Below are 24793 nucleotides of genomic sequence, written 5' to 3'. Positions count from 1 at the left end.
AAGTACAATTTGCCTCTTATCTTACTAAAAAAGATAAAATAAAAACAGCAACAGATACATAGCACGGCGGTATCAATAAACATATTACTTCTTGTAATACATATAATTTACTATCCTTTTTAAAATCGGAGTATTATAACAATTAAATTAATAAAATCACTTAATTCATGCTATACAACACCTCCTTAAACATGCAGCGCTTACTATTTTAAACACTAAGGAGCAGTGGCCTTATGTAAGGTTTGCTATGGTGAACTATACTTTTCTCAAAGCGCTGATGCTGGAGAGGTGGAAAAGAGGTTTCTGACATTGTGTTTCTGTGAAACTGATGGGCAGACGAGAGACAGCCACAGCTCACAAAGAGAAGTGAACATTTGGGAGAAACACGCGGTAAACCCTGAGCCCTTGGAACCCAATGGGGTCTAGGCTTGTGCAATATGTAGGCAAGCAGACAGACTCCAGGAGATTGGTGGTGTTTATTTTTTTCATGCAATTGCTTTCCGTATGCTTGCTTACAGATGTTGTGTTTGTTTAATGTCTTTGTGCTGCAGTTCTCGGAGATTATGTGACTTGGAAGGCGAGGCACAGTGGGTGGGGAGGCGGGAGATGAGAGTTGTGATAAATTGTATTGATAATAAAAACATAAACCAATAGGCTCCCATTTAACTTAATCTCCATGGTGGATATAGTCCTAGAAATCTCAGAAATCTAATTGGCAATGGAAAGCAATCCTCTTTTTGACCAAACAAGCACGTCAGTGGGATACTCCTGGAGGAGATCACCCAGAAATAGTTTAGAGGTTGAGGGAAAGGACAGTGCTCTGGGACCGCTTTGACCGGAGACTCAGATGAGGACATGATCTATGGCTTTCATTGTTAATCGCGTTCTATGTCTCAACCAAAGAACCTATACCTCATGCTAGGACCACTGAGACAAAGCTCCTGTGCACTCTGTAAAACTATTCCATGGAGTTCCTACAGAGAGGAACACACACAGCCAGCAAGAAGCCCCAGAGATCCTCTGTCTCTACCTCAATTAAACAGGATAAACCAGCCTCAGTATCCAGTTTATACTGCATGATAACCCTCATTTGGCCACGTACTCAAAGCTTCCCGGGTTCATGGCAACATGCAGCACTCCTCAACACCAACTAAGCTGCGTGCAAAAATGCAAAGATGAAAGTACTGGAACTATGTTTGAAGGAATTTGTCTTTTCTTCGTGGAAGCGGGCTAGTTCCATGGTTCCTTGGACTGACCTCATTCACAGACTCTGAATCTTCCTCGTCACTTGAGTCAATTCTGATCCTAGACAAGATGGAGTTCCTTCTCCACCTGCCGACCTTGGAGTGTTGAGACCCTTTGACAGGCCCTGCTTGATAGTTTTTCACCCCACCACACTGCCCTCTGGGCCGTTCCCCAAGGGTGAGCTTGCTCCCATGGACTATCTGATACCAGCTGGTCAGTCCCCGCCACCACCAGACTTTGCATCCTGACTGGTCGGTCCTTGCTGCTGCTTTCAAGGAAGCCCCGCCTTCTAGGGCATGGAACCCCCTGCCCTTGGTTCTGACCGCGGGCCCATTTTCAGCACCAGCCTCGTGGTATTTACTGTCCTTGGATGTTATTTCTTTTCATATCCAGTGTATTAGTGGTCCAAATTACTCCAAATTACTCCAAACTAGGACCACGTCAAAGAGTTCAGGAGGCTTTCCCACGGTTAGTAGTCATCTCCTCACTTTCATGAGACTTGAGCGGAGCCTTGTTCAGCTCTTCCCCTTTTCCAGAACTGTATGGGGTCAAAAGCTGAGCGAGGACACGTTGTATTGCAGGGCACAAATAACTAGCAAAAGGAGTGTAGAATTAGTGCGAGCAATTTCTTGATTTTTTGACCGCAGTTTGACATCCAACATCAAAGCATGTTGCTATCGGATAGTGTTTTGCTTATTCAGTACCGTAAGTTAAGTTTGGTAAATAACTGTTTAGGAGGATACTGTATATCTCAACAGCATATTAAAACTTTTGGCACAAATACATTAGCCAGCATTGCTCAGGCCTAATTTTGGTCACTAGAGAGGATAGTCTAAGAAGCTGCAAGTGGCATTAGGGCTTGCTGAGTATTTCTGTTGAAGGTTTTAGCAAAGCTTGAGAAGCGAAGTGTTGTAAAAGAAGACCGACACGTGTCGGCGCTAGTGCCAGAGCTGTCAGTGTGAGGGGATGGAGGCCTTCTGCAGGTCAGACCTGTGGTGCATTATATGAAATGTTTTTGTGGGTAGTAAGTTTGCACTATACATTCAAGAGTGTCTGTAGGTACTTACAGATCTCTGGATTACTGAACGATGAAGATCATGTTTGCAGGCGTTGCTATTCTGTAAAGGCTTACTGTGGACATGTCTAGGGCCACTACCTCAGTCCTTGAAGTTCAGCATATAAAAATCTTCTATTTCTGGTTGTGCCCTGAACATGAAATTGAAGCGAATTCTCTGAAGGGACAGTATGCTGAATTCTATCTTGCTTAAATTGTGTGTCCTTGTGCTTCTTCTTCAGGTGGTAAAGGCAGATGGCAATGATGGAGAGGCAGCAGCAGCGCGTGACTCCAGTTTCCCCGTGGAGGTGCCCGCCAAGTGTGAAGCTGACAGCCCAGATGTCATCATTGAGGCTCAGTTTGATGACAGCGGAACAGAGGACGGGCAGGGGAACGTAGCGAGCCCGTTGGCTGACTGCCTGGTCAAGCTTTCCATTAGCTCTGGAGACCAGGGTGAGTGGTCCTGTCTGCTGACGTGCTTTGGTTCAGTTTGAAATAGTCGTACCAATGCTGACTTATGGAGGCTTCGACTGTGGCAGCTGCCCCGCTTGTCCTGAGAGGCTCTCTGACCTATAGTCCGCTGCCCACAAATGTGTCTGTACTCGTACCCTCCACACATATTGTACCATAGCACTTATTTCTTACCATTTCTAATTCTCCATTGCATCCATAGTTTGCCGTTGTAATATGGCGTCTTGTCATTTCAGGTCAGTAAATTTAAAATGACTGCCTCAGTCATGACTCGTATACATGTAGGTGTCCTAATATTTGTAGGCGCTTGCGCTACCATGACTGTGTCAGGTTGAGTGCATGCATCAGTAGCCATCTTGAAATTAGATTTTGGTTTTTTTATAGACCACAGATGGGAAATTTACGATCTATATGTGTACATGTATATAGATGCATGTGCATGTATGCAATTGGAAAAACACATTTGGAAAGCCAGTAGTTCGGCCTTTAGAGCTCCGGCTGCCTGTGCTTGTTCAAAAACGCAGTCACTGCAAAAGTTGATCAAAGTTTATGTTGTTCAATTGTTACTGTTTTGTCCATACATGTTTCATACATGTTTCTCACCCTTGCCCAACCTTAAATATTGGGTTCTTCACCCAAGCAAGACACCTTTAACGCTGAACGCTGTTCTCTACCACTCGCGCTTCATTGCGTGGGCACTAGTGACGGGCTCCGTGTTCTAAGCCTTTTCCTTCAAGATCACACGTCCCAATCAGACCAGGCATGTGAACGGGCGCGTGGGCTCCTACAGACGCACTCCACTTGAGGTAAATTATGAATCAAAGTAACAATAACAATAGTCAGGGCCATAACCTGCTTTCAAATTGTATTCAAAGACAAAAACCTCACAGAAAGGCAGATTTTTTCTTGTGATTTCAATAAGATGCTCTTGAGTCCGGCTAGAGCAGGTCAGTCCTGCATCCATTCCTCCGTGCCTGGCTTTTCCAATCTCCGAGAGTGAGCGGGGGAATTTAAAGCTGGTAGACCTTGGTGTAATCCAGGCCTCAGACCAAGAAGGCTGAGACTTGGGCGCGAGAAACCATGCTTGCCCAGATATGGTGACTAAGAGGTCCTGGTCCTTGAATGTTCCTCATAGCCTTCACCCACTACACTGTTTATATGTAAAGTTCACTATGGAGAATCTTCCATCCACAGCAACCTAACCCCTTAAGATGGTCCGTGTATCAGAGAGCTTGTGAAAAACTCACCCGAAGTCCTTCAGACAAGGGGCCGAGGTCTGTAGGATGGCTCCGCTCACTCACAACCACCCTTCCCGCCATCGATGTAGCAGCAGCGCAGTTTGTGGACAAGTTATAAAAGACATACTCTAAATTAAATATAGGATGGACTTCTGTGTGCTGGTGGCGGTTATCATGTTTATGCTAATTTCTAGGGGGAATTTCATGGCTATTTCTCAAACTTTTTTCGGAAGCATTCTAGCAACCATAAAAGTGAGTGACAATAAGATTAAGTAAATAAAATTAGGAATTACATCACGTAAATACATATAAAATAAATGCAGAATTTTTAATGAATAATATTCAATTGAGTAAGATAGACACTTGTTGTTTACAGAGCTTACTAGCCGGAAAAACTGTGGTAGTATGTGCTATAGACAAACAATACAATTTACTGATATTGACTGAGATTATAGCATCTAATGGGAACGGTTTGCGCTTCTTTTTTTTCTAGACAGATGGATAGTGGTTCTTTTTTTTTAAATGTGCATTTTAAATTTAATTGAGAAATTACTCAAAAATGCAAGATCTTTTGCTTTCGGTGACGCTGGTGTGCACACACGCCATCATTCTCGTGTCCTCTCACTCGCACGAGTCTGCTTACACACTCATAGCATTATTTACATTACGTCACATTAATCGCATTACAAGGGACCAACTCCTTGGCCAGCTTGCCTGGTCCCCGGCGCCAAATACCAGTGTTATTAGGTCATGTTGAGCAGCCGAGAGGCACGCTCGCTTGTGTTTTTGTCACAGTTCAAGAGTTTCACCTACCAGGATCAGCTTTCCTAAACAATCTTTGTGCTCGAGACCTGAAATTGTAATCTCTGAACCTGCTCTGGACGTGGCTGGTGAGGTCTTCAGGCAGTAAATCCTTTATTTCAATATACTGGTGCGGTTTATGGTTCTCGTCACCTGTAGGGAAGTCTTAGAACTTGGTAAATAAAGGAAAGGTTTCTCCATCTCGCTTCCCAAACTTGCTTTTTGTTATTCGTGGAAAACGCCTGATGGAACCGGAGTGAAGTCTGAGATGTTCAGAACAGAGAGAAAATGTGTATAACCGACATATTTCATTGTAAACAGAGAAAGAAGACTGGCTGAAAACTGGCAGGTGGATACCTTTAAAAATCTGCACGCAAATTCTTTCCGAGGTCTATAATCGCAAAGGGAAAACGCGTGCAGAAATGTTCCATTGATCAAAGACGCGGGTATGTACAATAAAAGCGGGAACAAGGAAACACCTGATGCAAGGCTGCCCTCCCCGTGAGCGAAAGTGGGGCAGTGAGGGGTAATGGGCAGAATTAAAATCAAAGGTTATTACCTGACCATCACCGCTTTATCCTTTCTCCTCTTTAAATTTGTCCCAACTTTCTAATGACATAGGTTAAAAATCCCTCAAGTGTTATGAGCCTATCTCTTCGTCCTTCTTATTTAGAGCAGCCATTATTAAAGAAAAAAAACAGGAACTACAAGTCCCAGACTCTCCTCGGGGCCTGCCCTACCAAACAAGAACCCCCAATGCGATTGCAAACTGCTGCAAACTGTATTTACTCTTGCTACGCTGCATGCAACCATTCCTCGTTTCTGATGCTGCGCGTCGCTTGATGCGAGTGATGGGTCAGAAGCTGAAGGACAATGGATTCACTTTGGTGAAAGTGAACTCCAGATCCCTGTAGGACCTCCTGTCCTGGAAGAAAAGATCAGATGATAGAAGCCCAGTTTGTGGTAAACTTGAAACCACTCCCATCACAGTGGAGGCCGAATGCTTGCCTACCTGTCTTTAATAAAAATTGACTGTCTATCTCTAGAGGCTTAGGAACATCTGCATTTTCAGATATTTTTCATGTTATTTTAAAGCATATTGCTAACTACTGTTTTTTTGTTAGACAACTCTATTGCAAAGAGAAACTTGCCACCAGTTCTCCCAGCCTAAAGATATTTTCAAAGTCGTGCACCTGCATTGAAGTCCTGAAATACCCCAACTCTATCCGTTGAAGAATGAGCCCAACACATTTGGTTCCATCTGTCAAAAGAATGAACTAAAGGCACAACATTGTAGACCACCATGGAGCATATGGTGTCCTAAAAGATCTCCATAATGGGAACACAGAGGACTGGTCTCGTCTTTGGAACAGATGGGCTTTGCCAATGGTTTTTAGCAATGCTGTAGATCCCACATGCTCAGAGTGAGAGCAGCTAAGACTTGAAGAATTTATTACGCACACTTCACCACCAAGACACGAGAAGCTTTTTCAGGCCTCCAAACAAGGTGCACAAACTCAGTATTGTATTCTGAGAGTCGGACCAGCAGCTACTCTCTGGGAATGATCTTGTGGTGTGTGGAGAGTTGCAAACCTGGGGCCAGATGCAGGTAGCCTAATTCCGGTGGGTAATGGCCGAAATTACCGAATTTCGGCCGTTACCGACCGGAATTAGGCTTTTGTGATGTAGGTGGCCAATTTACAAATTCGGTATTTACCCAATCATCATTTACCGATTCAGGATTTACCGAATCGGTAAATGACATGTAGGAAGCACTTTGAAGAGTGCTTCTGTGCTTTAAGGATTCGTTATTTACCACCAACTATTAGTTGGTGGTGAATAAGGAATACCTCTGTAAATGCAAATCTATGCATTTACACCAGTGACATGTGACAAACATACATGCCCTTTAGGGAATGTATGTGTGCCACATGTGCACACAAGCACTATTCAGGGGTGCAACAGGGTGTCAATGTGACACCCTGCCACCCTGCCACCTTTGACTCTTTCCCTATTTTACCGAATCGGTATTTACCAATTCGGTAATTCACATTCATTCCTATGGGCCTCTAGGCCGCGCGGCACCGCGGTGCTCGTGACGAGCCCAGCTCGTCATGCTGCACAGTGGAGCTGTGCTCATGACGAGCTGAGCCGAGCGTGGCAGGGCCACTGCAGTTATGCAGCAGTTATGACGAGCTCAGCACAGCTCCACAGTACCTCATGACGAGCTGAGCTCGTCATAAGCATGGAAGGGGTTAATACCCAAGTATGACAATAAGCTACAGAGAGGTGGCAAGTCAACCCCTGCTTGCCTGTTTAGTAACTCTTGAACAGTTTGAGCTACAAACAGAGATTTTTTGTTGTTAAAATCTGCAGAATATGCTGCAGATAATGGATTATTTGGCAAATTCAGCAAATTTATAACTATGCGAAAATTGCAGCGGTCGCACAATCGCATATTTCTTGTGGTCCTGATATCAGATCCACACCGGGTGACCGCGTGCAGAAAGCTGAACTTGTGTGTCACTCAGTGGCACTGTGTGAGTTGCGGGTGTAAGGATTGGAGTGAGCCTCCGGAGTGGGAGAGCCTTCACCGAGACTGGGCCATGGAGGTGGTCTCACGTGAGCTCCTGGTCACAGCGCATTAAGGCTGTATAAAGTACAGGCTCAATCCCTGGTGCTTCTCTACCCGACCACAGAAGATCATAGGTCTTCCCAATCCCCCAAAAAGTGTTCCATTATCCGTCGGAGCACCGGAACCTGAGGCCAGACCCATAACCGGCCTTTGGAGGGAGGCTTTTGGCACCTCTTGTTCCTTTATCATTGTTGTGAATTTGATTTGCACTATATGTTTACAGCTGGACACTTAAATAGTTTTTAAGAGTCTGGGACCCTTTTAAATCTAATTTGGGGGATGTGAAGCTGAAATCATTGACCGGGGTGGGGGCTGTCGGGGGGATGATGAAGCTGAAAATCCCTGACTTTTCCACTAACTTTTCTCTTCTTGGCCTGGCTATTCTAGAGGCGCCATTTTGGTTCATGCGCACTCTAATTGTCCGGCCAACATGCTAATAAATAAAGCTGTGGAGACGCGCTGCTGACACGCCGGAGGCAAGCCTGTCTGCACCAGTCAGCGTCCCGGAAGAGTCCAACGCTAACCACTATGCTGGTTCTTTCTCAGAAGGTAGGCTCACTGCTTCATACAGACGCTCACCTTTGCACAGTCTAGCACCCCCAGTAAAATGCTATCCACACTGTTCCCCTCTTGAGATAATAGAAGATTATGCTTGCCCTGGCTGCACATGTTACCGAACATTTTAGGAAAAAACAGAGTCTCTCCTACTATTTGTATGTCTAATGGGCCATCAAAACAGTTTTCAGCATCTTTACTAAATGTGAGGTCACTCCAGAAACACCACAGGTCTTTGACCTGCTAAATTGTGTAAAACTGGCTGCCTTGTTTCTTACTGAAAGCTGGCTCTCCGAGACCGCCAATCCTATGTTGGCCACAGCAAACCCAACGAATTAGAGTCCTAAGGAAGGACTGCGAAACAGACAGCAGGGGTGGGATAGCATTAGATTATGAAAGGGAATATGAATGTATATCCTATCCGCTTGAGGGTCATGAGAACACAGAAACAATTGGCTTCTGCCTGTCCCCAACTCCCCAACAGTCTCTAGCGGGGGGGCTCATCTAAAGGCCCCCAGGTCAAGCCGGCTTGTGCTTGAATTCACTAGGAAGTAGTACCTCGGCTCTGTGGGCCCTGAGGTTGCCCATTTTAAAGCCCTCGAAGACTTTAATGTCCATTTGGTCAAGCCCTTGGAGTTGGAGGCTTTTAGACACTATCAGGCAGGCCTTACATTATATTAGGGATTTTCTAATGTGGACCTAGAAGTGCTGCAGCGAACCCTCCTTGCATAGTCTGACCACCACCTTCTTTCATTCACATGAACACGATCATTTGTTAGGTCATCCCCTAGGAAAAATACCTAGGTCTTTCATCAAACCTACCATAAAGTACAGCAAAGTGACCTGATGCAAGCCTTGGTAACAAACACCCCGGCCTTGTCTGGCTCTCTTTGAAGAGGATTCCGCATGCCTTGATGGTTGGATTCAAGAGATCATCAACGAGTTAGCCCCTATTCGAGGCACCCTTTATCCAGGACTAAACCGACTGCACCTTGGTTTAATGATGACCTTAGAGCATGTAAAAAATGTGTAAACACCTCGAAAGGGTATGGAGACGTAATTTCAAGCAAGAGGATAAAGTGGTTTACTAGACCTCAGTAAAGAACTATCACGCTAACGTGTTTCTAGCTCAAAAGGCCTTCTTCAAAACAAAGATCGAGCAGGCTGGTAATAAAACGAACGAGATTAAAAAAATTGTTAAATCCTTTCTTCAACCTGAGGTCATATCAAGAGACTGTCAACCGTAAGCTGAGTGGGTTAAGAACTGGAATTATTTTTTCATGAAAAGATCGTTACCATTCAGGTCGATCTTCTCAACAATGTACAATCCGACCTACTCTTTGATTCCTGGATACTTCTATCTCTTCCACAGGAAGTCCCACTCTGGCCAGTTTCGACTTGTTCTCCTTGGAGATGTCGCCGACAGCTGTTAAGAGCCTGAAGTCGGGCTCTTCATCTGATCCATGCCCCATAGACCTGCTGACTAAGGCTGCCCAGATTATTAATCCAATAGTAAATAATATACTAAACACCTCGCTATCATCTGGCGTGGTTCCAGCACCCTGTTAATTGGCAAAAGTGCTCCCTCTGTTGAAGAAACCCATGCTGAGCCAAAACAGCCAGGAAGCTACAGACCCGTCTCCATCCTTCCTGCCTTCTCCAAAATATTAGAAAAAGCGGTCTCAATTCCTGGAGGAAAATAAACTATTACATCCCACTCAATCCGGCTTCCAACCGCACTTCAGCACAGAAACACCGCTTCTGGAAGTAGTGTTCATGTTAAAGGCAAACTTGACAAGGGAGGCAAGACCATCCTGATCACGTTGGACATATCCGCGGCCTTGACACGGTTCCCCACCTAAAGCTACTCGAACGCCTTCAGTCAATAGGGATCCGAAGCACTGCTCTGAAATGGCTTTCCTCTTTTTCGACAGCCGAAGCAGAGAAGCCTGGTTGCCTCCATTTTTATCTCAAGCTGGAACTTTGACGGTGGGTGTACCTCCGGGATCAGCATGGATTCCTACACTGGTCAATGTTTACCTTACACCTTTGGCAACAATGGCAGAGTCGATGGGCGCAAAAGAAATCTCATATGATGACGATACTCAGCTTCACTTCTCCTGTGGAAGGGGAGAGGAGCTAGACAGGGAGCTCATCACATTCTGTCTCTAAGGTGTTTCAGTGGTTGTCCCTGTACCAACTGAAATGCAACCCGGATAAGACAGAGATTATGATTTTTGGGGATTCTTTCCCTAACCTCTTGAGATCCTGCTGGCCTAAGTATGCCCCGCAGCCGGGCCCTCAACTGAGTTCTGTAAGGGATTTAGGTCTTAAACTTGACAGTACCCTCTCCTTTGAACCTCCGATCCAAGCTCTGATCAGTTCCTGTTTCGGCATACTCCGGATGCTGAAAAGATTCCTACCTCTCCTATCTGTCGGCCAGGAAAAAGGTTATCCATGCTCTGATCACCTCGAAACTGGATTACAGTAACGCCCTTTACCTTGGCCTCCCAGAGTACCTTCTGAGCAGACATCAGGTGGTGCAGACCTCAGCAGCCAAACTCCTACTTAAACACCCCCCCCTAAGTCCCCACATAACCGCTCATCCAAAGGCCCTTCACTGGCTCCCAGTGAAAAAGAGGGTACATTTAAGGCCATGATTTCGATGCATAAGGCCTTGCATGAGTCCGGGGCATGCTGCCTCAGAGAGAGGATGGCTACATTCGGGCTCGCATCCTACGTTCTTCTGCTCCCGTGACAAAAGCCCCTCGGATCCACCGACTTAGAATTGGCTGAAGATCCTTTTCATATTTGGGGCCCCTTAATTGGAATAAGCTCCAGAGGGCCCTGTGCCTAACCAGTGATCTTTCCACTTCTAAAAAGAAATTTAAAGCATGGCTTTTCACACAATGTGTTCAGGATCACAAGCTGGTGCCGTAGGTCTTTAGCGCCGGGACACTCTTCTGAGTAGCTGTGCGCTGTATAAATTGTTATAATATAACATAACATGCTGTGCCCTACTAGACAAGGTATTGCTGTTGTCGGGGAGGACCGAACCACCTCTGTCCTCCCAACACGTATTGATCATCCCTTTAACATTGAGTTTTTGGCAGAGATTGAGTAGAGAAGGACCCTTAAAATATCACATCTTTGTAAAGGGAACTAGAGGAAAGCAAACTGAATTGGGCATCCCAAGTTAGACGCGCGCTAGCTGAGATCTGTGTCAAACTATCGTTGGCGCCAGAACAGTGGAAGTCAGGGCAGAATATCCCCAAGCAGGAGCTACATGCCATTATAAGTTGAAGCGCTAGAGAGGAGGATTTGCTCTACCTGGCGAGTGAACTGCCCATCTAGTTCTTGGTAAAAGGCTGGAGCAATGATGAAGCGTTTCCATATATCCAGCCCCTGCCAAACCCTAAGCTGTGGAATGCAGCATTAAAATCTAGGGTTGGACTTAATCCATGCAACGCAGATACAAAGATAAAAGCTGCAATGAGAAATGAACGGGGCTTGGGCACATGTGGGCTGACAGTAAAATGAAGCCGCCCACACATTTTATTAGATTGTTTGTGGTTCCTAGATGATCAAAGGAGTTCTTAAACTCTCTCTTTTCATTGCATAATAGATTATTAATAGGGATCAGGCCGTCAGCCTGTTGATAAATATAAGATTTTTTAATGTTGCATGTGCAATAGGAGGATTTTTAATTGCAATGCAGGAGTCATTGAAAAAGCTGCCAATATACCTTGAAAGGCCACAGAGGGTTGGAATGGGATCGTTTATTGCACGGATGCAGAAATGTGCATTTTACCTTTATTTAATCATTTCTATTTCAGTCATGATTTTAGAATATATTTATGGACTTTTGTTTTTGTATAATAAAGTATATAGAGTATGGCCAGAATATTCACGTAACAGTTATTATTACTTCCTTAGAATAGGAGAGACTTAAGTATCTAGATATGAGTAGCGCTGTCTGGCATTTATTGCACCTTTTTGCACCATTGCTGTATTGTTGCACTGCTTGTATTTGAATTGTATGTTTTTACTGTATTTTTTACTGGCTTCTGGCTTATCTTATTCATGCACAATTTGTACTGATCGTATTTTAACAATAGGTTTTTCCTGTGTTCTTGTCTTTTATGGGTATGCCAGCCTAGTAAAGTATGCTGAATGAATGAATGAATGAATGAATGAATGAATGAATGAGTCATTCCTTTCACGACAGCCCACCAGTTAGCCACAATTCACCAAAGGAGAGTTTGAAAGAAAACAGAGATGTCAATGGACTGAGTGGTAACGGCTGCAGGCTCCCTCTCCTTACGCTGTGCAACAGCAGAGATGAGGAGAAACAAGCATTGGCAAAGCCAACTGGTCTCAGTTCAGGGACCTATTGACTTTGCTAATTGTATCAATTTTTTTATATTAACCGATCCACGGTGTATTGGTAAACTAAAAATGCATTCTTTTAAACAAACTTTTAACTGGAAAGCGGATCGGTTTTGGGGATAAAAGAGCAAGGATAAGCACACAGACGAAGTGGAGAAATGAGGTGGGCGGCCGGGGCAGAGAAGCACTCTGGTGAGAGAGCACTATTGGTGCCAGAATAGACACGAAAACAACAGGGTGACGGATAGAAGGCTTGAAGTAATCGCAGCCACATGCCAATCGCTCTGGCCACATCCCGATCCAAAGTTTTTTTTGCCCACCATGCTACCCCAGTTTGGACCCAACCATATGCAAATCAGTCTTGACTCTGCTCGCCATGGGAACAGGCCAGCCTAAAGTATCCGGCCAGGTCCTCCCTCGACTGGAAACAAGCATCCTGGGTCTGGTTTCGGGGTATCACCCCTTATCAACCAGGTTAGCTTGAATCCAGGGGCACAGTGAGCCTGGGACCCACATCTGGGCATACCATGAACACTTGGGGCAGCAAATGTAAGAACAACAAGATAATGGATGGAATGCCCCGAAACTGGTCCTAGGAGGCTTGTTTCTGGCAGTTCGGGCTGGACTGTTCCCATTGGGCGAAGGAAGGGTCAAGGCTGATTTCCAGATGACTGGGTCCAAACTGGAGTGCCAGAGTGAGCCAATAAACGATGGCCTTAGGCCCAGATCCTCTGTACTGGGGGTGAATGTTTGACATTGTTCAGAATTCCGTCCATCTATTGTTCTTTTTGCAAGTATGGAGAATAGAAGCAGACGGGCAAAACAGGAGCATGGGGTGTAGGGGTGCCCAGAAGGATATGGTGCTTAAGAGTGACATGGCGCATGAAGGGAGAAAAGCATTCGAAGGGGACTGCTAGGAACCCCATGCACTCTCATGGAGAGCTTCATGCAAAAAGAGTTCCTGAAAAGTGAGCACTGTTAAAAGAACAGTAGGAGCCAATCTGAGAGGTGGTGAACAGGCTATGCCCCACAAGGGAGTCAAAGACAGATCGTATATGATTTTAATAGAAGAACGATTTCATGAAATGTCATTACTGAGAAACCATTCCACCTAAACTGTTTAATGAAAATTTGCAGGATGAATGGCGTTTATCGTTGCATAGAAACAGATTCATAGTATTTTTTTTTCTTTTTCTTCAAAATTGTTTTTTGCATGCTTATTTTTTAAGGTGTGAATGTAAATGGTTGCATGGTTTAGTTACATTTTTCTCTGAGGTATATATGTTTCAGTGTCTTAATTCAGGGAATTTTATTTCAGATTTATGTTTTACCTTGTCAAATAGTTACTTCAGATGCTTTTAATTTGCTGATCTCTTTCTGCCCCTAAGGACCATCAATCCTGACCCCATCACAACCCATGAACACTTTCATTCCTGCCCCCTAAAAAACCCTCACCACACTTAGACTACACCCATCCTTGACCCCTAAACCCCACCCTTTCATGACCCTAAAAGCTCGTTCTACCCCTAAAGTCCTCCCACCCCTGAACCCCAAAATTCTTCACCACTCATTCTTCAAAATCTCTCACCGTGGCAAAGCCTCACCCATTCCGTACCCCTAAACGCCATCCATTCCTAAACCCTAATAATTCCTTTCTATGGCTAAATCTCAATCATCTCTGAATCCTTAGACCCCCTCACCACTCTTAAACTCCACCCATCCCTGAACCCTAATAAAACCCTCCCCATTCCTAAAACACACAGATTCCTGGACCCTCTAAGCACTATGGATCCCAGATCCCTAAAAACCTTTTAAGACCACTAAACTCTCCCATCCCAATATCTAAAAAGTGCTTTCCACATGTAAACTTCACCCATCTCTGAACCCTTAAAACCCCTCACCACTCTAACCTCCACCCAAACCCTTTACCACACCTGAACGTTACCCATCACTCGGTCTTCAAAACCCTTCTTGGCCGTAAACTCTGCTTATCCATGAACCCCAAAAACCTCTCAACACTCCACCCACCCCCAAACCTTAACTCGTCATCATCCCTAAACTTCACTCACCGCCAAGCCTAAATATCCCTTTCTACCACAGAACTCACCCACTGTTGAACCCATAAAAACCCCTAAAACGTCACCCATCCATGATCCTAAAAAACTCTCACTACCTCAACACGCTGTCGAGTTTTAATGGAATTTTTCAATTTTTTTCTCAAAATTATCTTTCCTTTAAAATGTTTTGTTATAATTTTCACATTTTTTGTAGTTCCTTCAAATTGGCTTTTTATTATTTAGTTTACTTTAATGAGATGGTTCAGTTTTCGTTTTTCTATTAATTCCCATTCATCTACAAAGAAATCTTAAATGCTAGAAAGCAAGCAGCTATGAGTGATAAAGCAGAAAGCCACTGGTAAGCGATGGGTGGGCTGCATTCCTAGGTTAGCTTTCAGCGTGTCAGTATGTCATTGCAAGCAGACAGCTGCACTGTCTGCTTGGCTTCTCTTTAAAAAGGGAGAATTAATCCTTGCCGCATTACATTTTGTACTTCTGGATATGTGAATATTGTGAATATGCAAGGCATAGTGATGGTCTGCTAGAAATATCCAAAACCCTAACTAATGTCCACAGCTTGCTGGAACGAGTGAGCAAAAAGCATGGTCGATTTAGTCGAACGAGCTTTTAAAGCAATATATGCATCTGTAGGCCGTTGTGGGAAAAAGTGTATGTGAGGCATTTGGTCCTGGAAACCCATATCCATCTCTGAACCAGGTATACACAAAGTTGGCCAGTTGTACAAGGAGGTCTAGTGTGTGGTTTCTTGTTGCCAAAGCTGACACAACACCAGGAATGACCCACAAGGTGCATATTAATGCACTATCTCCAAAAACATATTTGTTGAAAAGTCTCTTTTCTTCAAAGTGGCTACGATGAGAGGCAAAGCAGATAGGAAAGATCACCAGGTCTTTAGCGAAGGTTGGAAGAGTTCCTCAGGGAATTTCCGATTGCTGGACACACAGGCCAGTCTGGACTGAAAATCTACAAGTTCATTGATTGCACCCATGAGGTATTGTGAAATGTGGTAATCCAGGTGGCATTTCTGTATTGAAAATCCATAACCGCTTTAATTGGTCCTGGGAGGTGTGGTGAAATGTGGCAATCTATTGAAAGCTGCCCAAAACCCACACCTAATTTTGCAAGTGGTTTTGAACAAATGCCCCTAAATTACTCCTATTGCATACTGCTGATTTATTGCCCATGCACGGCAAAACTGAAGCAAACCAGTCTTTCAAAAATACTTGTAATTATTAAAGAGCCAACAAGAATCTCAACAAAAAAATTCTTAATAGATTGGATCCATTCATGAAAAGATTTACCACCAGTGTGGCTGCCAATAGTAAGCATCATAACCCAAGCAGCTTCCATTGGATTCTGAGATCAGACCTGGAGTCTACCACCAATTAGCCTACCTTTCCATATCCATGGGAATTCCCACCACCTGATTTATTCTCAAGTCTCTTCATTCAAAGGGACAATGTCTTTGCACCACATGTAGAATATGTATTCATTGTGACTTTTTAATGAAGATGCACTGGGGAGATGACACAGTGTTAGGAAACTGGAAGCCCGCCACCCTCACTCAATGTTCGATATATGAGAGAGTTAGGGTAAAATGTAATTTATTGTACACAGTGCCGCATTTTATTAATTGAAGATGCAGAATCTAAACTTGCTCATCCAGCAGGAACTTGGTGGTTTGAAATTCAACAGTTAATGGTTTTGCCAAACTCATAAGGAGTCCCACAACCTGCAGAAGTGATACAGCAAATTACAGATATTGAGAGAAGATCATGCCTTGGAGTGCAGAGGTTGAGACAAATGGTTTCAGCAGGTTTGTATAGACGTAGAAAGCTGAAAAACTGAACGACGAAGAGGCAGCTAGGATATGTGGCCCTCCAGAAAGGACTGAAGCGGTTTCTTGTGTGACCTATAGATTTTTACTCCTAGACGGACAACCTGAAGGTTTAGATGAACCAATCAGTTGCTGGCAATTTAATATGTCTCGAGAGCAGTGGCCTCTTGTCACCCGTCAATTGCATGCAAAGCCATTAAAGCCCCTTAGTTTAATGACCGAGTTTATCAGTAGTTTTCTTTGCTAGGAGCATATTGCACGGGAAAAGAAATCAGGATTGCAAACTGGCCATTTTACAGCCTCCTTTGTGATACAGATACCATGCTTCCTCACTATTCATTGCTCCTGCTTCGATCCAATGGAGGCGGCTCGCGGAGTAGGACTGAAACGAGGTAGATCTGAACTGATACTTCTCCATTTCGGATGTAACAAAATGGTTCTGCTCCTCGCTCTTGTAATGGAGAATGAGCAATGTGTACCAGAATTCGAGCTCCAGCTGAAACCCCAAACAAAAAGTTGCCACCTCTTTGTTGGAAGAAGATATTAAAACCTGGAACAGACTTGCAAGTGTCCAGAAGATCAGTTCTCGCCTCTGGCTGGAGGGAAAACCAGGGCAGAAGGCTCCTGGTGGACGACTAGGCGGTATCATTCAAGTTAAGGGTTGGCGCTTACGTCCTTGACTCCTTAAGTGGTCTTCCAAAGGGATTACATTGTACCATGATGTTCATTTGATTTCATAAATTGTAAATTGCCAAAAGTTTGTGTCCGTCTTTAAAAAGAAACAGTCTCTGTAACAGAGTTTTGTTGACACTACCCAATACGCGCAAAGCCCTCGGCGCCGGGGAGCACAAGAGTGTCCCGATAATTCAAGATCTGAGCTGAAGAATCCGCATCATCTAAGGGCCTGTCCTTGACCAAAACTGTGTGATTCTTTGGGAATTACTTATTTTCCTCTTCCTCAAAATGTGAAAATAAGAGGCATAAAAATGTGTATTTCTCTTACCTCAAACGCTGTGTGATGTGCTGATGTTACAAACCCCGTGATGTACAAGTTTGTTGCTTAATTTTAAGACTGATCTTGCCACACACGTTGGTACAGAGGAGACAGAACCTAAAAACAGATGCAATCGGAGCAGTGATTCAGGCCCTCTTCAACTATACAAGTTGCTGCAGCTTTAACTTTGTGTTGATATAAAGTTAATTATATCCAAAAACCACTTAGTAGCCATAGTAAGACATGAGTTTGTTTAGATAGTAATCGCAAGAACGAACTTTCAGGAAAAGGTGGGGTGGAAAGAATAGGTGGCGGCGGGGGACAAATACCTGGAAACAAATTGCAGCAGCACAGAGCACAGTAGCCTTAATAATACCAGGTATTACAGAGATCACTGACTCATGAGTAAGATACCCAAGGGCGTCTATAATGCAGGTGACGTCTGATGCGTTGGCTTCCATCGTACTTGCCAAATAGTGATTTCACCCATATACCTGCTGGTACCTTTGATTTAATCCCTCTTTGGCAGGCATCTTTTTTATGGACCTCATTATTGTACAACATTTTCCAAACTGCACAAAGATCACACAATTTATTGAAAATGTGAATACAGTAAAGTACCAGGGGCTGCGATAGGTAACTTGATGAATTCCTGCAAGATGCAGGCAATGGAGGGACAGAGATGAGCAGGGCCAGCACTGATCAACAATGAGGGCTCTGTCTTGTCCTAGTTGAAGACTGCTGGTTTAATGTGTGAGTGCAACCCTGTTGATAATCACAGGGGAAATCAGGGACTAGGAATGGATTAATTTACTGTTCGCACTCCATTCCTGTGATATTTGCACATATTTGCAAATAGGGTCATTAACTGCTGCTAAAATCTTTATATGGAAATATGTATTGGGAACGCCCCAACACTGCTCTACTTGATAAAAGAATTGCAGACTTGCCTTCTTAAAGAACAATGCATCACAATGCTTCAACCATCAACAGCCCAGCTTCCTCTACTATTACTCACTGAATGTATGCTTGTCCTTGACCATGTACAGCACTCTGCTGCATTTTGGCTAAGGTCATGCAATAGAAATATCATATATCATATATCATATCCTATGCATTTATTAATGGTAATTACTTTGGTAGTCTGTTTTGGAGTTTAGAATCCACCTTGTTGTATTGGGTTTGGAGGAAGAAAAGAGTACAACATACACTGCCTACATACTTGAGGTTGGCAGGCCAGAGTAGGTGGAATAAGAGCTTTGGTGCATGCGTACTCTTAGAGACACAACACAGAAAAACAAAACAATCTCACCCTCCCTCCCAATGGAGACTCTCCAGACCCACTGCCTGCATTTTAGCGGTATACAGCCTATAGCGCTCTTATTACAGGCCATTGTCTCCATCCGGGTCACATTTATTTACCTTACCCCTTTGTTAGGTCAGACTAAGGAGCTCCTGTTTTGGAGTTTATATTAAAAAAAGTCACCTGCTCCCTTAATGAATCTGCTTTGAAAACATCTATTTGCATCTTCTGAGTTCTTAATATCTGTGTTTATCTTTGCACTTTATTTCTCAGAGAAAATCAGTGAGATTTGAGCATTCTCAACTGATCATCGATCTGTTGTTTTTCCAAACACAGTCCTAGATAGCGGTCTTCATTTTGAACCATATATGGTATATTTCAATCTAGGGTTGGGTGAAGATTTCCACTCCGCCGGTGGAGTTCACAGAGTTTTGCCCACGGAGTGTGGAGTTCTTAAAAACTCTGCGAAGCGACGCGGAGCAGAGTTTCTTTCTCTCGAGCTGCTCGCCAAGGTTAAGTTGCCGAGCACTTGTGAGGAAAAAAATGTGCGTTCAACGTCCTCCCCATGAGATGTCTCAATACGGGTGGTCGAGTAAGGTCATGACTGCTCACGTTGAGAAATCTGCCGCTCTCATGGAGGAAGCTGCCGCTCAAGTAGAACGTCTGCTCGATTAGCAAATCTGCCCAGTCACCAGTACCTGCTTCCTTGTCTTACAGATGCTCCTCAAAGTGGTCCCATGAATCCCCGCTAACTCTGGACTTTTTGGGATTCAGGCCATCATTCATTCCTGTTCAGTTTATTATTACACCCTCTATCTGGGTCTCTCGGCCTGTCTGCTGCAACGTCTTCAACTTGTACAAATCTCTGCTGCCCTGCTCATCCTCGCTCTCCGTGCGTATTCCCGGATATCCTCTCATTTTAAAGATCTCCAGGACCGGCTTAGGCCTAACATTCCTGACCGAGTGATCTGCTCTAGTAATATATAGTTCTCTTCTCTTTCAACTCTCTTTTTTACTTCACAGTCTTATTGAGGGAGCATTTCCTTTCCTAGCTGTCATTCTCTGGGACTCGCTGTCGCTCAGCATTTGTTCTAGCACGAATTCCCTTCTCTTCCATAGTCCCCTCTAAACCTTTCTGTTCTAGAGCTTGATAGTGCTCAACAGCTTCATGACAACTCTGAGTCGCAGCGCCTTCGACAAATAGAGAAATAAATGACATCCTCCGTTTTATGTATAGATCCCACTTCGACAAAAAAATTGTGCGTGATGTGGAAAAAGGAATCAGATGTTGAAAAACAATTTCCACAACCTTTCTTAAGCTGCCAAAGCTGACCAGATAGGTTCAAGGATAGGGTTGCACAGCAAGCAGCCGTAGCGGAGAAGGATCTTCCCCTTCACAAATGAGTCGTGGAAGGGACCATTAGGACAGGAGAGCATGAAGTGGATCCCTGTGACCTAGAAGAAACACAGCAGAAACACTTTCTTGATAGAAAGATCAGAGAACTCTGTGCGTGGCCTACTGAGCTGCGTAGAAAGACCTACATTTGACAGTACTAGCTGCCGGCAGCCCAAGTGCCGCCGAATCCAAGTAGGTGTTATCATGATCTGGAGGTTCAAAAGGATTCTCACTGCTACGTTATGCAGGCAAACCATGGATTTATTTGGAAATGCCAAGGCATACATATATAGGGCAGTTTGAAAACTAACATTTACAGCAGTGACCTGCCGGTGAAGACCGCAGTGGTGGGTTGACATCACCATCTCTGCAGGGATGGAGCAAATCATGGCTAATACACTTCTGCCAAGAATGGGGTTAATTATTTGGGAGGGGTTAACTCTAGCCAGTCATTAAGCCCTCTTTGGTTGGGTCAAAACACAGTTCTGAGGGGATCTCTGCTCAACCCCAGGTAATTAAAATCAAGTAGGATATAACTTAGTGTGTGTCTAGCATTCCATCCAAGCTTGCTTGTGGAAAGGTCTAGCAACAACTACACAGTAAAAAAGCTTTTGATTTTTATTTAACTGTAACCTCATTAACCCAAATATGTGTGCCTTATTTTTATATTCTAGCACCCGGTCGTTTGGTCTTACAAACACATTTTAGGAGTGACTTTTGAAAGCATAAAATAGGCTTTTCCGACACGAAGGCACTTTTTCGTGTCTTTTGTTACTGCAGTGCCTCGAAACTGCAGCCCAGCTAGAACACAGTAGTGCTTCTGGAAGACCCACTGTTTGCCCTATGTGTGGGTGGTGTAAAAACGCAGCACATTTACTTCCACTTAATAGGTGCATTTTTTGTGCCACATACAGTCGTCCTACAGGACAGTTATGTAAACCAATTTCATCTCTACCATTTTAGGGCCTGAGCACATGCACTGTGGCACTGATTAGCATTATCACAGAGCTCAGAGTCTTGGTACAAGCAAAAATAGGGCCTAGAAAAGGCAAAATATCTGGGGTGTGCATGCAGAAATGTCAAGTTTGGCACAATTTCCATTGTACAGGAGTATGACATAGGTCCAGCCTGGCATCGGTCATGTTACATAAATGCTGGCTCCGAGGCAGTAGCGAAGCCTTTCTTATGCCCTTTTCTATTGCTTCTTTCTTATTACAAGGTTAGGTTCAAAGGGATATAAAGAGGACCCCCTTTATGAGATGTTGGATATGAAAGATGTTAATTTATGGCAAGGACCCAAATATTGCATGGGGTGATGGTCTTAGTAGCAGACTAATACTGAAAGATCAAGGACTATTTCTTCAAGAAAAGGGTGGTGGATCGGAGAAGGTGGTGAGGTCGAACACTGTATGACTATGCAATATTACGTCAGCCTGTTCCTTATTGATGGCGAAGACATTGAAAATAAATTCTTCCACATATGGGACGTTTTACCATTTCTAAATCCAGGTCTGTGGCATTTCTATCTCCTGTCCCAATCTGTAAATTCTAGACGACATCAACTGAGGCTTCAGAATGCCACTGAAGCTGCTTGCTTTGTTGAAGCAATTTCTCTACCCAAACCTCCCCTCTAGACTTGGTCCACCATTATGCACTTATAACTAATTGCTGGTCTGTGCTCATTTGTTTGAGAATCTGTGATAGTGAAAGGCTCGAACTGTCAAAGTTGTGGGTGGGCCTTTGACACATTCTCTTTATTTGTGAAACATTTCCAACATTCCAACATTCTCCTATTTGGAGACCTCAAGCTGTCCAACCTGCTGCTTCTGCCACTCTTGTTCCCTTTGCCTTGTGGTACATCGAACCATTCATTTATGATGGTAGAGCCATACCTTTAATACTGGAATCTACAGCAAAAAATCAGTGGTGAGTTGTTGACCTGTGACCTTGGAAATATGAGACGCCTGCATCATCCCTGGTCCATGAACAGACCTCATTTCCATTTAATCAGGACCAGGGCATGTGTTTGTGTGAGTTTATAATGACGCTTTCCAGGCTTTTCCTTATTCGTTACCTTTGAAATGCAATATCCTGGCAGAAAAGTCGATTGGTGATTCAGACACCCTGATTTAAAAAAATTTTACACATCAAATGCTTTAAAAAAACAAAGTGCCTTGGCCTTTGCGCTTGCAGACAGCCTCTAGGCATAGAACATGGGTGACACGCACTCGCACAGTATACCGATGCTGTGCCCACAGTTTGCGAGTTTAGCCTGTTAGAAGCCGGGGTCCTTATGGGGCCTATTGTGAAGGGCAGGATACTGAAAATTGATAAGTCACTAGTGATCAGCTCCCAAGACCAATTTGGGGACCTGAGAGCCAAAAGGGTTGCTTGGGTTGGCCGGCTAGATGATAGTGACCGGCAGGACACATGTTTGACCTCTTGGGTACTTGCCATCCCTTCGTGACTCATTCAGCTCAAATATTTCCAACTGACCTATCTTAGGCTTATGAAGCTTTGGCACACCCGGAAGTGTTTCCCACCTGACTGTTCCAATGCTCCAAGGAAGTAGGGGATTTCTATCACATAAAATGGGGTTGCCCGAATATTGATCCTTACTGGGGAAAAATCTTTCATGCTTTGAGGGTCCTTGCCTGACCGATCGACCCTTCGCCATGGATGGCCATACTGGGGATCCTGGAAGACCTAGGGGGTCCGAGAGGAGAATGCACCGATCGACCCGTCCCCATGGATGGCCATACTGGGGACCCTGAAAGACCTAGGAGGCCCGAGAGGAGAATGCACTGATGACCTAACCCCATGGATGGCCATACTGGGGATCCTGGAATCCTAGGAGGTCCGAGAGAAGAATGCACTTATTGTCCCGTCCCCATGGATGGCCATACTGGGGATCCTGGAAGACCTAGGAGGTCTGAGAGGAGAATGCACTTATTGTCCCGTCCCCATGGATGGCCATACTGAGGATCCTGGAAGACCTAGGAGATCTGAGAGGAGAATGCACTGATCGACTCATCCCCATGGATGGCCAAACTAGGGATCATGGAATTGAAGGACTGGGTTGTGGGGTACGACCCATATTGGAGACGAGCTTTTAAGCTGCTTTTCATTAGTGAACATACTATATTCCCCTCTACTTAAGACCCTATAGGCTTGTACCTCTTCTCTAGGGATAAGAAAAGGATCATGGATCTCATCTTCCATATCCTCTATAGCCATCGATAGCAGCCTCTGATACGAGGTAGGACCAAAGTTGGGGGAACGTTGTTCTTGCGTGGGGTGGGAACCCAGTGCGCTTCGAAACATTGTTTGGAATGCTCGAGCTGACCCTTGGGAACTATACGGTAACACCAGATATGGAATTCCCTTACCCGTAGTATGTGGCATCAACCCACACACCCAACAATTAGTAGTGTTAACCACTAACTGATGCTGATGGAGGAGCTGGATAAAGGAATTATTGCGGAATTCTACACGTCTAGCCTGTTCGTGTTCTGGTAACATATGAAAGGAATGAGGAGAAGCAGTAGAAGTAAGGTTAGGGTAAGGAGTAGGAGTAGGAGGAGCAAGGAAAACGTAAGACATAGTGTAATACACCCCACCCGCCAAAAATGCAGAAGTAGTCAAAAACAAAACAAACAATTGGGATACAAAACATTTAGTACGACTGAGTTTCTGCAGCTTGACTCTATACGCCTGAGCTCCTTCCAAATCATTCAGCTTCGAAAATGCCATTTCCCTACGACCGTCCGCAACGTTTCTTGACGCACTTCGTTCTGTGCAGCAATAGTCAATCCCCAGGAGTTCCTAGGAACCGACGGTCTTTAACCTAGCGTCAAAACCTACTGTCCAGAAGGAAGTACGCGCGCGGCCCTACGGCCCTCAATACACAACATGTATATATTATTTAGCACAATATTTCCCAGCTGTGGAAGGAAAAAGATACAAGGAAGAAGCTTGATATATATATATATATACAAAACAATTTTCAATGATATGAATGTTCAAAATTGATCATGGGAAACGAGGATATTGCAGTTATCAATTTCAGCAAAGCAAGCAAATTTTATTTGTCCTTAGTATGAGATCTCAAAGAATATCGATGTTTCCCGGGACGTGTCTGCTCGTCGAACAAAGGATCTGTTGAAGAGACAGCGTCCTGCTGATCAGTTCGTTGATCTGGTCCTGAGTCTTTTGCTGACAAATGTTCAACAGTGGCTTTCTGCTGCGCTGAGGGTTCTCCAACAAGCTGTGCGTCGCTAAAAGGTACAAACGCCGGCAATGTTTCTGTTTCTGTTGACGCGATGCCTTTCCTTATCCACGAGTCTGCCGGCAAAGGAATAGGGACTCGCTTACAATGGGTAGCATGTACCCAATTCTTCCGCCCCTCTAGACGAACGGCAGTCCTCGTGGCCAGGAGCACCTGGTAAGGTCCGGTAAAGCGGGGGTCCAGATTGTTTTTGCGTGAAAAATTTCGGGCAACCACCCAATCCCCGGGCTGGAGCTGGTGGCCTGGACCCTCCGTCTGCGTCGGCAAGGCGTCGTAAACCTGTTGATGAATTAACCTCAGTTTAGCAGTCAAGTCATGTAAGTAATCGATCAACATCGGAAACTCAAGATCAGAGAATACACCTGGCCTAGGAACCCCCCACACATTCGCAGGACGGCCGAACACTATTTCATAGGGACTAAGCCCTATTCGGGAGTGTACAGTCGCCCTAGTTGACAGTAATGCTAGAGGCAAAGCATCAGGCCACGAAAGTCCAGTCGTAGCCTGAA

The 24793-nt window shown here is 44.5% G+C and overlaps 1 protein-coding gene across 1 annotated transcript in view; it reads left to right on the top strand.

Annotated features, from left to right (window-relative positions):
- The window catches only part of DIS3L2 (DIS3 like 3'-5' exoribonuclease 2), a 799214-nt gene that overhangs the window by 296115 nt on the left and 478306 nt on the right, over positions 1 to 24793 (top strand). Inside the window, exon 7 of the mRNA XM_086944551.1 lies at positions 2542 to 2752. Coding sequence (XP_086800677.1) covers positions 2542 to 2752 — 211 coding nt within the window. The remainder of the gene's footprint in view (positions 1 to 2541; positions 2753 to 24793) is intronic.

This window comes from Lissotriton vulgaris, chromosome 11 (genome assembly GCF_964263255.1).
Source record: "Lissotriton vulgaris chromosome 11, aLisVul1.2, whole genome shotgun sequence".
Classification (NCBI taxonomy): domain Eukaryota; kingdom Metazoa; phylum Chordata; class Amphibia; order Caudata; family Salamandridae; genus Lissotriton; species Lissotriton vulgaris.
Note: the sequence above shows the minus strand (reverse complement) of the source record. Positions and strands in the feature narration are given on the sequence as shown.